General features: G+C 39.1%; 2 protein-coding genes across 4 annotated transcripts; one reads left to right on the forward strand and one right to left on the reverse strand.

Moving 5' to 3' along the window:
• Positions 1–1534: 1534 nt before the first annotated feature.
• LOC118761851 (zinc finger protein 239-like) lies at positions 1535–10103 on the reverse strand. Of its 3 annotated transcripts, XM_036500014.1 has the most exons (5): positions 9948–10103; positions 7091–7986; positions 6748–7006; positions 5340–5344; positions 1535–2069 (listed from the first exon to the last, which is right to left on the reverse strand). In XM_036500014.1, the coding sequence occupies exons 2-5, from the start codon at positions 7703–7705 to the stop codon at positions 1761–1763; spliced, it is 1188 nt and encodes a 395-aa protein (XP_036355907.1). In that variant the 5' UTR covers positions 7706–7986; positions 9948–10103; the 3' UTR covers positions 1535–1760. The 3 variants fall into 3 exon arrangements, with proteins under 3 accessions (XP_036355907.1, XP_036355906.1, XP_036355908.1); XM_036500013.1 differs by having other exon boundaries at positions 6748–7986; XM_036500015.1 differs by lacking the exons at positions 1535–2069; positions 5340–5344 and having other exon boundaries at positions 6222–6777; positions 7030–7986; positions 9948–10099.
• Positions 10104–12470: 2367 nt separating this feature from the next.
• LOC118761850 (zinc finger protein 479-like) lies at positions 12471–13566 on the forward strand (the record flags this gene model as incomplete). Its single annotated transcript, XM_036500012.1, has 2 exons — positions 12471–12559; positions 12604–13566. A coding segment is annotated over exon 2 (678 nt), but the record flags the coding sequence as incomplete, so codon positions are not given.
• Between the last annotated feature and the right edge of the window lie 59 nt (positions 13567–13625).

Consider the following 13625-nt stretch of genomic DNA (forward strand, 5'->3'; position numbering starts at 1 on the left):
GAAGCAATCTCTTATATCTTCCACTATTTCAGTATTACGAGTCAAAAGTGAAACAATAACATCTCTACTGTAAAGTGAGATATTTTCAGTTTAATACTTTCACTATTAATACTGACTTTTAAAGTGAAACTATTATCTCACATATATACAGGTATACATACATACATACATATATATAATATTTATATATTACGTATATATATATATATGTATACCTTTGCACATATGTATGTATATATGTGTGTATATATATGTATGCATGTATATAGGCGCAGGAGTGGCTGCGTGGTAAGTAACTTGTTTACCAACCACACGGTTGCGGGTTCAGTCCCACTGCGTGGCACCTTGGGCAAGTGTCTTCTACTATAGCCTCGGGCCAACCAAAGCCTTGTCAGTGGATTTGGTAGACGGAAACCGAAACAAGCCCGTCGTATATATGTATACACACACACACACATATATATATATATATATGTGTGTGTATGTGTGTGTGTGTTTGTGTGTCTGTGTTTGTCCCCCTAGCATTGCTTGACAACCCATGCTGGTGTGTTTATGTCCCTGTAACTTAGCGGTTTGGCAAAAGAGACCAATAGAATAAGTACTGGGCTAACGAAAGAATAAGGCCCGGGGTCGAGTTGCTCGATTAAAGGCGGTGCTCCAGCATGGGCGCAGTCAAATGACTGAAACAAGTAAAACAGTAAAAGAGTATATATGTGTATTTAGAAGTGTACATATATTTGATTGTATATATATGTATATATAAAGATGCACATCTAATATGTACACATGTATATATGCATACATATATATACACACACACACACAGATATATATATATATATACACATACACACATACATGTATATATACACACACACATATATGTGTGTGTGAGTGTGACATACTCACCAGTAAAATTTCCACTTATTTCTTATTTTTATTTTCTAAAATTTTCGTTGCATGTTGCAACCTTTTCAATAGTCTTGACTCTGTCCGTTATTTACACTGCGACCCCTTTTGTTTGTTTGTGCGCATGTGTGAGGGTCAGTGGGTCAGTATGTGTGTGTGCCTATACATGCATGCATGTACGTATGTATGTGTGAGTGTGTGTTTGCATGTGTATGTATGTATATATGTGTGTGTATGCATATGTGTATATGTATGTGTGTGCATCTGTATGTACGTATCCTGCACATTTATGTGCTTGCCTGTCCGTGTTTGTGTATATATGCACCTCTGTCCCCTTGTGCGTGCACCTCTGTCCCCTTGTGCGTGCATGTCTGTGTGTGTGTGTGTGTGTTATGTAACTATGTACCATGTTTGTATGTATGGATGTGCATCTTTATATGTGTGGATCCGTGTCTCCATATGTGTCTGTTCATATAGTCTACATACCTATCCGTCTGTATATTGATCTGTATATTGATAACAACTTGTTATCACACACACATATCTTTTTTTTACTATGAATAAATTTATGTTTACAAGTTATTTTCTGAACGGAATGGAGTTTAAAAAGCAGCCTGTGTCCAGGTAAACTATGTGAATGCCATGTAAGAATCTACTAACGTGGCTGAAGTGGTTGGCATAAGGAAGGGCATCTGGCTGTAAAATAATATCTCAAAAGGGTAACCACGATGTGTATGGTTACTGTCAGGGGTTAAATGATTATTGTTAAGAGCACAAAGGTTAAGCCATGATTTGACAGGGGAAACAGATTTATATATTGGGTCTTCCAATGGATTTTGACAATGATACAATCATATTTTCCCATGGATAGCTGCATGTGTAGTTAAGTTCCTTCTTCGGAAAAATGATTTACCACAGATATCACAGTGAAACTGTCTCTCGCCTGTATGAGTACGTTTGTGACTAGTCAAGGTCGAGTTGTCAGAGAATGATTTACCACAGGTAATACAGTGAAATGGCTTTTCTCCTGTATGAATATATGTGTGTGTAGTTAATTCACTGTTTTGAGAGAATGATTTGCCACAGGTAACACAGTGATACGGTTTCTCTCCTGTATGAAAACGTTTGTGTCGATTTAAGTGACTGTTTTGAGAGAATGACTTACTACAGGTATCACAGTGAAATGGCTTTTCACCTGTATGAACACGTTTGTGATTAGTTAAGGCACTGTTTTGAGAGAATGATTTACCACAGGTAACACAGTGAAATGGCTTTTCTCCTGTATGGATACGTATGTGTGTAGTTAATTCACTGTTTTGAGAGAATGATTTACCGCAGGTAACACAATGAAATGGCTTCTCACCTGTATGAACACGAATGTGATTAATTAAGTTACTGCTTGTAGAGAATGATTTACCACAGATTTCACAACTATGTTGCGATTTTCCTAATTCTTTTGACATTTCTCTAAGGGATACAAACAGACCCAACCATTGAAGTTTCTCACAGTATTAAATTTTCCCCTTATCTTTCTTCTCTCACCACAGAATGTAATTTTCTTATTCTCGTTCTTGTAATTTATTCCCCAGAAATATTTCAAATCCTATCAACCTTGATTTTATTGATATCCAAAATTCTGCAAACTTCTTTGTAAATATATTCAAGAATAATTAGAATGCAAAAGTACCAGATAAGGAGATGGAGAAATGTTGCTATGAATTGTTGCTCAGAGCAAATATTTCACAGTAATTCAATCCCAGATTTATAGCAGTTGGGTTATTATATCTGTTCTCTAAAACGTTTTCATTTCGTCTTCAAAAAAACATGGTAAATATTCCAGATGTATCCAATGAACAAAAGATGTTTGGTGCCAATGTCATCTGTGAATCTGAAATAATAAAGAAACAGTTTTAGATAGAGAGGAGAGATCAAAATGGAAGTGTTACAACATTTCTATATTGATTAACAAATGATATCAAATAACATTGGGTGGAATCTAAAAATATGTAAACTACAACTACACTTTCACACAGTGTAACATTACACACACATATATGTATATATATGTATATATATATCAATCAGGTCATCCCATAAGTTCTGTCTGAAATTTGAATAAAGAAAACAAGTGATCAAACTGCATCTAACCAGACTCTCTCCCTAATTAGTTGGGCTATGACCCTCTCCGTGACCATCACCTGATCCAACACTTTGATACCCCTGTAGTTATTTCTATCTAAAGCATCACCTTTACCCTTGTAGCAGTTGACTAAGGGGCTGCTATGCCAGTCATTGGGTATGACTCCATCATGAACTACCTGGTTTACAAAACAGGTGACTTGGCCATAGCTCAGACCACCAGATATTTTAAGCATCTCAGCAATGATTCCTGATGGACCGGGGGCTTTTTCTGGCTTCATACTCTTAATTGCTTTATCTACCAGGGTGCAATCTATTCGGGTAGCTGGTCCTTTTACTGGGTCAACATTTGGCAGGCTTTCCTCCTCCCATTCATTCTCCATGTTCAGCAGTCTTTCATAATGGCTTCTCCAAGCCTCTTTCTTTTCAGAATCATTAAAAGCAAGGGCACCATCATCCATGCAGACACATTTCTCTCCTGTAACATCACAATTTTCTCCCACACACTGTCTTGCAATCTGAAATACTTCAGTTCTTTGGTCCCCACGTCACAGGACATTGGCAACTTCCTTCTTTTCTACTTCACCCTTGGCTATGTATACAGGTCGCCCAGCCCCTCTTCTGGCTATCTGGTACACTCCCCCCCTACCCTCACCCTTCCAGGTTTGTTTCTTTGCTTTGATGGCTTTGCCTATCATATTATTCCACCCCCACATTACTCTAGGTCTGGAAGGGACTTTGCACAGACTTGCTCTGTGGCACTCAGTAAACTTGCTCCATAAGGATATCCAGCAGCCTTCTATTTCTTGATGAGGAGGTCCCTAAATCTCTGACCATGTGAAGGGTTCATTAGCTTCCAAATCCTTCTTTTCTGGATTGGTCTGCTTCTGGACATCCTTCTGGCCTCAAGTCTAAAGTCACCAATGATAATGATTAGTCTATGCTGGGGGTTATATTCTTCACTCGGGAGGGTCTTTGTATTTAAGAGCAACCCTGCATCCTGCTGTCTGTTGAGGATGAAATCAATCTGGCTAGCAGAGTCCCCTGATTGGTAGGTTATAAGGTAGCTGTCTGCTTTCCTGAAGTTAGTGTTGCAGATTAAAAGGTTGCATGCATCACAGAACTCCAGAAGCCCGGTTCCCTCACTGTATCAAGTATTGGTGGTGGGGGGGCAGGAGAGGACGGGCACACCGCGAACAAAGTTTAATTTGGGAGATGGTACGAGGAACGAAAATAATAATAATAATAATAATAATAATAATAATATACATTCAAAGTGTTCATGGGGGATGAGAAATTAAACAAACCAGGGAACAAGTAATTATCTTAACGAAATTACATGAGATGAAGAGGGTATATATTGAGGTATATATCAGTTGAAATGGTTAGCTTCTGAAAACTAGCTGTTAGTAAGTAATACATTTAAAGAGTTAATAGTGTTAATTAATGTATTAATTAATGTGTTAATGGCGAATGAATGCATGAAAGATTGAAAAAAATGAGAGAATCTTAACTTAGCAATGCATCATCATTTGGCGACTATTTAAGTTAATTATTATATAATTTTGTAGCTTGCTTACCAACCACATGGTTCCGGGTTCAGTCCCACTGTGTGGCACCTTGGGCAAGTGTTTCAACTATAGCCTCGGGCCGACCAAAGCCTTGTAAGTGGATTTGGTAGACGGAAACTGAAAGAAGCCCATTGTATATGTGTATATATATGTGTGTCTGTGTTTGTCCCCCTAGCATTGCTTGACAACCAATGCTGGTGTGTTCATGTCCCCCTTACTTAGCGGTTCGGCAAAAGTGACCGATAGAATAAGTACTAGGCTTACAAAGAATAAGTCCTGGGGTCGATTTCCTCGACTAAAGGCGGTGCTCCAACATGGCCACAGTCACATGACTGAAACAAGTAAAAGATTAAAGAGCAAAAGAGTAAGTCAGTTATTTCTTTGTGGCCCGATAGCAAACCATTCATGAACCAGTACCAGCTGTGGCCTGGGGGTTATGGACCTCTCATATACAAGATTACATTGTCTGTCCTGTGTCCATTCATGGTTCTAGAAGATATTTTATATTTATGGTTACATAAGATACATATTTTGAGAAGCAATTTCGACATAGTATTTGTACCCAGTTTAGAACAGAAGTGGAAACAGATAGAATCCCATCTCCCTGTCTGTTGCCAGGGGCTACAAACAGAGAAACAGGTAAAAGAAGAAAAGAATATATTCAGCTGAATTTTATTTGTTTATCAATATTTTCTTTTTGTTTGATCAATATATGGTCACTTCACCTGCTAGAAACAACAGCTAAATTCTATGCAATTTAAACCTTCTGGTCCTGAAAACTAGAGATTACTTGCTGATTTAACGCTGGATAAAGAACGTTAGAAAAAAAACAAAAAACAGGAGAGTCATGGATGGAATATATATTTCTTTATTGCCCACAGGGGGTTAAACATAGAGGGGACAAACAAAGACAGACAAACGGATTAAGTCGATTACATCGACCCCAGTGCGTAACTGGTACTTTATTTATCGACCCCGAAAGGATGAAAGGCAAAGTCGACCTCTGCGGAATTTGAACTCACAACGTAACGACAGACAAAATAGAGCTACGCATTTCGCCCGGCGTGCTAATGTTTCTGCCAGCTCGCCGCCTTAATATAGCAACCATACCAGCATGAATGTCCATGGGACCCAAACCCTTTCTCTGCAAGTACTTGATGCCAAATTTTATCCATTTTCAAGAGATGTTGCTACTAGTTGCTTCCAGAGTCTTCTTTGAACAGTCTTTGTTCTTTGGAAAGAAATGATGCAGTTTTTAATAAGAAGTGTTGAAATTATTACATGCAAGAAATGGCACAGGAGTGGCTGTGTGGTAAGAAGCTTGCTTACCAACCACATGGTTCCGGTTCAGTCCCACTGCGTGGCACCTTGGGCAAGTGCTTTCTACTATAGCCTCGGGCCGACCAATGCCTTGTGAGTGGATTTGGTAGACGGAAACTGAAAGAAGCCTGTCGTATATATGTATATATATATATATATATATATATATATATATATATATATGCGTGTGTGTGTGTTTGTGTGTCTGTGTTTGTCCCCCTATCATTGCTTGACAACCGATGCTGGTGTGTTTACGTCCCCGTCACTTAGCGGTTCGGCAAAAGAGACCGATAGAATAAGTACTGGGCTTACAAAGAATAAGTCCCAGGGTCGATTTGCTCGACTGAAGGCGGTACTCCAGCATGGCCGCATTCAAATGACTGAAACAAGTAAAAGAGTAAAGAGAGCAAGATTTCAAAGTTCTAGCATCCCTCCTTCATAGTAAGCCTATAAACCTTTTAGACCAGCCTCATAGCCATTTCCCTGAATGATTTATCATATACATCCAGCATATTTTTGAGCTTAGCTGAGGTTCATCTTTCAGCAAATGACTCACCACAGACATCACAATGAAATGGCTTCTTTCAAGTGTGAATACGTTTGTGTCTAGTTAACTTCCTTCCTACAGAGAAAGACTGACCGCAGATATCACAGTGATAAGGTCTCTCTCCAGTGTGAATGTGCCTGTGTGTAATTAAGTGGTCATTTCGAGAGAATGATTGACCACAGATATCACACTGATAAGGTTTCTCTCCCGTATGAATGCGTTGGTGTTTTGTTAAGATATGACTTTGAGAGAATGATTGACCACAGATATCACACTGATAAGGTTTCTCCCCTGTGTGAATACGTTTGTGCTTAGTTAGGGAACGTCCCTCAGCATATGACTGACCACAGACGTCACAATGAAAAGGCTTCTCTCCAGTATGAACACGTTTGTGTCTGGTCAATGTACTCCCTTCAGAGAACGACTGACCACAGATAACGCACTGATATGGTTTCTCTCCTGTATGAATGCGTCTGTGATTAGTTAAGACAAAATTCTGAGAGAAGGATTTACCACAGATGTCACAGTCATATGGTTTTTCACCTGTATGAACGTGTTTGTGTTTACTTAAGTAATTAGGCCGAGAGAATGATTTGCCACAGGTATCACAGTGAAATGGCTTCTCACCTGTATGAATACGTTTGTGCTTAGTTAAGTGATCGGACTGGGAGAAGGATTTACTACAGGTATCACACTGATAAGGTTTCTCACCTGTATGGATACGTTTGTGCTTAGTTAAGGTCCCTCCATCACAGAATGACTGGCCACAGAAAACACACTGATATGGTCTCTCTCCTGTATGAATGCGTATATGTGTAGTCAAGCCATGATTTTGAGAGAATGATTTACCACAGACATCACAGTGATATGGTCTCCCTCCTGTATGAATGCGTTTGTGAGTAGTTAAGTGGTAATTCTGAGTGAATGATTTACCACAGATATCACAGTGGTAGGGCCTCTCCCCTGTATGAATACGCTTGTGGGCAGTTAAGTGTTTATTTTGAGATAATGATTTTCCACAGATATCACAGCGATATGGTTTCTCTCCTGTATGACTACGTTTGTGAACCGTGAGGCTTTCTTTCCGAGTAAATGACTTTTTACAGATATCACAGTTGTGAGATGTTTTTCCTCTATCTTTTGGCACCTCCTCAATAAAGTCAAGACTTTCCGTCAGCATTTTACATTTCACATTGTCCTCACGCAATTCACTTTCCATAATTTATATTTTCTCACCACAATATGCAGATGTTTACACACTTCATTCCTATAAAATTTCTTATCTTGGTCAATATCTGCAGAAGCTGCCAGCTCTTTTGTAATCCAAGGTTAATAGGAATGCAAAATCCTCATTGAAGAAGAAATATTGCTGCAGTCGCAAGAAATATTTCACACAAAATTTACCTTCTTTCTATAAACAGGGATCTCTTTGTTCTGTGTCACAGCTTTATTTAATCTTTCAAAAATGATAAATCCATTAATCCAATGTTATCCCGTAATCTGAAATAAGAGAGAAACAACAGAAATTACAGAGGATACTTGATAAAACAACAGAGACTACACAGTGGAAGATTTTACCTGTTATATTCATGACTATGGGAAGATATTTTTTTCATCTTTCACTTGTTTGACTGTGGCCATGCTGGGGCACAGCATTGAAGGGCTTAGATACACAAACCAACACTAATACTTAGTTTTTTAAGAGACTCTATTAGTCTCTGGCAAAACTGCTAGGTCAGAAGGATGTAAACAAACCTACTCCAGTTGTGATGCAGTCATGGGGGACAAATGCAACAGAAATACTCACACACACACATATGTAATGAAAGGGACTTCCTAAATCACAAAAGCAACAGAAATACATACATCAACATCATTTAACCCTTTCGTTACAGTATTTATTTTGAGATGCTCTGTGTTCAATTTTAAATATAACAAAGAATTTAGTAAAATAACTTCGTTATCATTAAGCTAGTGTTAGGAATATAAATTGTGACTAAGGTTTGGTGGAAGATTTTAATTCAGAACTTATGTAAACAAGACATTTGTACTCAGAACCAGAGCCAGTTTCAGCCGGGTTGGTAACGAAAGGGTTAATGTCTGCTTTCCATACTGGCATGGGTCACACAGTTTGACCGGAGCCGATGAGCCGGAGAGCTACACCAGGTTCCAGTGTGATTTGGCATGGTTTCTATGGCTGGATGCCCTTCCTAACACCAACCACCCCAGGGGTGTAGTGGGTGCTTTTATACACTACCGGCAAGGGTGCCGTTTACATGACACCGGCAACAACCAGGACTACGATTCAAGGCAATGACTATGATGCAAGGGTGTCGTTTACACGGCACTAGCGGCACCCACGATGACTCATGAGTCCTATTTCCATGACTCTGGTGACCACTATGACTCACAGGTGCAATTTACATGGCATTTGCACTGACCACGATTCCCAGGTGCCAATGTACATGGCACCATCAATGACCATGGCTATGATGCACAGCACTAGCATTCATCATCATCATCGTCATCATCGTTTAACGTCCGTTCTCCATGCTAGCACGGGTTGGACAGTTCGACCGGGGTCTGGGAAGCCAGGAGGCTGCACCAGGCTCCAGTCTGATCTGGCAGTGTTTCTACAGCTGGATGCCAAGAGGGGCATAAAACCTGCTTCCAGGAGATACCCCTCTTTAATGAGAGGCCCACCTCCGCCATTTACAAAGTCATCCCTCAACATCCTACTGGGGTAAAAAGAATTGAAGGCACAATGAGTTTTTGGGACCCTACACACTTAAAAAGTATACAAGAAGCCTTTTTGGTAAAAAAAAAATACACATTTTCTGACAAAAAGATTTAAGGGAGATATGGCTGTTGTTTCTAGCATATCCTGTGACTGGTAAGGTTTCGGGTTGATAAAAAATAATTTCTTAATAGCATAAATGGGTTTATGATACTGATGGGGAGAATATATTGAAAATCATCAGAGTGAGAAAGACACGAGGAAGGTCATGAGATATGCTAGACACAGCAGCCAAATCGCCATTCAATACGAGATCTACCGCGCACTATCTGTAGTCTATGCTGTGAAATAACCTCATCTGTTTTTCTCAATTTTCATCCTATGAATGTATTACTGGGATTAGGATTAGGGTTGGATTGAGCTTTTCCCCAGTCACACCTTCATCGTATTTGCTAGAAAGTAGTGAGAAAAGATGCTGCCGATTCGTTTGTGGGTTTCCTAAAAGAAATACGAAGCATCATCGTTAAAGGATTCAAGTGTAAATTCTGTCAGCAGTTCCGTCTGTCATTAAGAATAAATAATTATTCAATATTATTCAACTTGATTTTATAATCGTGCAGTATAAATGGTTGTGGTGGAAGTAGACGGCACACAAAAGTGACATAGAATTAATTGGCGGCCGGAAATGAGTGTAGAGCGAAATATTTCGATATTTTGGTCTTACCTCGGTCTTAATCAGTCGTTTTTCCTCTGCCAGGTCGTGTCAGGACGTCGACGAAGAACAAGAGAAACGACAGAACCTAATTTACAACTCAAATAAACAGACATTCGCTTTCCGTTTACCATAAGAGATGGAGGAGGAAGAAACAAGGTTCGAACACGCTTCGTTTCTCTCTAAATTACAAAAAAAAAAAAAAACCACGCCTTCTTCTGCTCCAGCCACATCTTTAGGGGCCGCCTGGTGACGTCACGTCCGCTTTCCCTATCAGACAATCAATGTCCCCCGATGCGGTTTCGATTCCCGGACCGGGCGATGCGTTGTGTTTATTAAGCAAAACACTTCGGATCTTTTTAGCCCCTTGCATAGGAGAATGGAAGAAGCACCCGCGTACAAGGCGAAAGACTACGCCCGTGTAGCCAGCAGCCTGGGAGAAGCAACTTCTGCTCAATGTTCTTGCTATTTGTGAGTAAATCTAAGAAGAAAAAAAAACAGAACCAAAGCCTTAAAATTGTGATACCTGTGCAGGTGGCACGTAAAAAGTATTCCCGGATTACTGTAAGCCAGGTAAGAGATCCGGCACGTACGATAGATCGATAGATAGGTGTGGATATCTTACCCGTTATGCTTTACAAATCAATATTTAGCGTGAAAATATATTTACTCACATCAAAATCTCCGTGAAGACATACAAAAACACGTTATGGTTCTTCTGCCGATTCCAGAGACAGCAGAGAAAGGTTCCCGCTGGATGCGATCGAAGAGGGACAAAAATCGACTTCGAAACTCTTTGAAGACAAAATTTTTGCGTCTTTAGCGCGAAGGGAAGTAACTCTGGGCATGTCTTTCTGGTGGCATTGACCTTTCACTGCCACAAGAACCTATTTCTTTTACTACCCCCAAGGGGCCAAACGCAGAGAGGACAAACAAGGATAGACGAACGGATTAAGTCGATTATATCGACCCAGTGCCGTAACTGGTACTTATTTCTTTATTTCTACTTCTATATAAATAAGTTTAACAGGGTGCCAGGGAGTCTTTCCGGATCTTTTCCGTTTGACCGGCAGTTTTTTAAAATAATTTCCACGAAACTAAAAACTTTTAAACTTCGTATTCTGGTAGAATGTGTTTATAAAACATCATTTTCTCTTGGCTTTATTGAGAAAATTCTATATTTTGTAAGATATTTATTGCTGTTTTTTCTTTAATTTCTGCAATTTCAACCAATCAATGACCTCTATTGAGGTGAAAACATCCTGTGCCGTATGAATATGTCCCTCGTTTAAGAAACAGATTGGGTTTATTTACATTTGTGAAGAAAAAAAGATACCCTTCCCCCGGGTCGTCTAAAACCTTGTCACTAGACTCGCATGATGGAATCTTTGTAGAAGCCTTTTTGTGTATGGTGCAGCCTTCCAGCTCGCCATTCCTCTTCAAACCGTCGAACCCATGCCAGCAGTAGGGTTAGGGTTAAATTATGATATTTATATATTGGAAATATTTCAGTGGTATTTACTTCATTGACCACCAAAAACGAATTTGAACTCAACGTAAAACGGTCAAAATACCGCCAAGGATTTCGTCCAACGAGCAAACGGTTCTGTCAGCTCGCCAACTGAAGTAACCTTAATCACCATGAAGTATAAACTATGTCTTTTTCAACATTACCAGCAAGGCCGCTGCTGACAATAATGAAGATTCGTTTATCATAGCGAGATGCTAACCACAGTAACCATGGTGATTGGCATCAAACTATTGCAAGTTCCCGCTTTATGATAACATTCTTGGTTTTATTCATTAGAGAGCGTTGGGTTTATTGTTGTCACATGACACACCGTACTTCCGTTTCTTCTGCAACCTGCTTCAATGGACAGAAGAACAGAAAAGGGTTTTTCGTTGTCTTCACGGAGATTTTGATGTGAGTAAATATATTTTCACTCTAAATATTGATTTGTGTAGCATAACAAGTAAGATATACACACCTATCTATCGATCGATCGTACGTGCCGGATCTCTTACCTGGCTTCCAGAAATCCGGCAATACTTATACCGTGTATTGAGTATTCGGTTCCGCCCTTCCCGTCTCGGAATTTCTCCGTCGTGGCAGGGAGTTTTCCGATATTTTTTTCTTTGTATTATTATTATTATTATTATTATTATTATTATTATTTTTTTCGTTTCTTACACACAGTCCTATTCCACCAGTTTTCCCCTTTTCCTAACCAATTTCGGTCCATTTTCTGGGCATGATGCACTTGGAAAAAAGTAGGAGAAACCTTTTTGGTAAAAAAAGAATTAAAAGTAGATATTTTCAGAAGTAAAGGTGTGTGATTTAATGGTGATTTGGCTGTTATGTCTAGCATATCCCATAACCACATTCCCCGATTCTTTCTCACTCAGGCAAGTTTACAGATTTTTAGATTCCACCCAATGTTATTTGATGTCATTTGTTAATCAATGTAGAAATGTTGTAACACTTCCAATTTGATCTCTCCTCTCTATCTAAATACTGTTTCTTTATTATTTCAGATTCACAGATGACATTGGCACAAAACGACTTTTGTACATTGGATACATCTGGAATATTTACCATGTTTTCTTGAAGACGAAATGAAAACGTTTTAGAGAACAGATATAATAACCCAACTGCTATAAATCCAAGATTGAATTACTGTGAAATATTTGCCCTGAGCAACAATTCATAGCAACATTTCTCCATCTCCTTACCTGGTGCTTTTGCATTCTAATTAAACTTGAATATATTTACAAAGGAGTTTGCAGCCTCTTTAGATATCAATAAAAGAGCAGTGGAAATACTTCTAAGAAATAAACTATAACAAGAAGAAGAAGAAGGAAATTACATGCTGAGGTGAGAGAAGAAAGATAAGGGGAAAATTTAATACTGTGAGAAACTTTAACGGTTGGGTCTATTTTGTCTCTTGGAGAAATGTCAAAAGAATTAGGGAAATCACGATATTCTTGTGAAATCTGTGGTAAGTCATTCTCTGTATGTAGTAATGTGATTAAACACATTCGTGTTCATACAGGTGAGAAGCCATTTCACTGTGATACCTGTGGTAAATCATTCTCTCAAAACAATCACTTAACTAAACATAAACGTGTTCATACAGGTGAGAGACCATTTCACTGTGAAATCTGCGGTAAAGCATTCTCTCAGACCAGTGACTTAACGAACCACAAACGTATTCATACAGGTGAGAAGCCATATCACTGTGTTACCTGTGGGAAATCATTCTCTCAAAACAGTGCTTTAACTAAACACAAACGTATTCATACGGGAGAGAAACCCTATCACTGTGATGTCTGTGGCAAGGCATTCTCTGCAAATAGTAACTTAACCAGTCACAAGCATATTCATACAGGGGAGAGACCATATCATTGTGACATCTGTGGTAAATCCTTTTCTGCAAGTAGTACATTAAGTACACACAAACGCTTTCATTCAGGAGATAGACAAAACTACTGTGATATCTGTGGTAAATCATTCTTTGGAATTAGTGACTTGACTAAACACAAACGTACTCATTCTGGGGAGAAACCATATCATTGTGTTATCTGTGGTAAATCATTCTCTGCAAACAGTACCTTAACTCAGCACAAACGTGTTCATACAGGGGAGAAGCCATATCACTGTGATATTTGCGGTCTCTCATTCTCTCAAAA

This window comes from Octopus sinensis, unplaced genomic scaffold (assembly GCF_006345805.1).
Source record: "Octopus sinensis unplaced genomic scaffold, ASM634580v1 Contig17997_ERROPOS64089+, whole genome shotgun sequence".
NCBI lineage: Eukaryota > Metazoa > Mollusca > Cephalopoda > Octopoda > Octopodidae > Octopus > Octopus sinensis.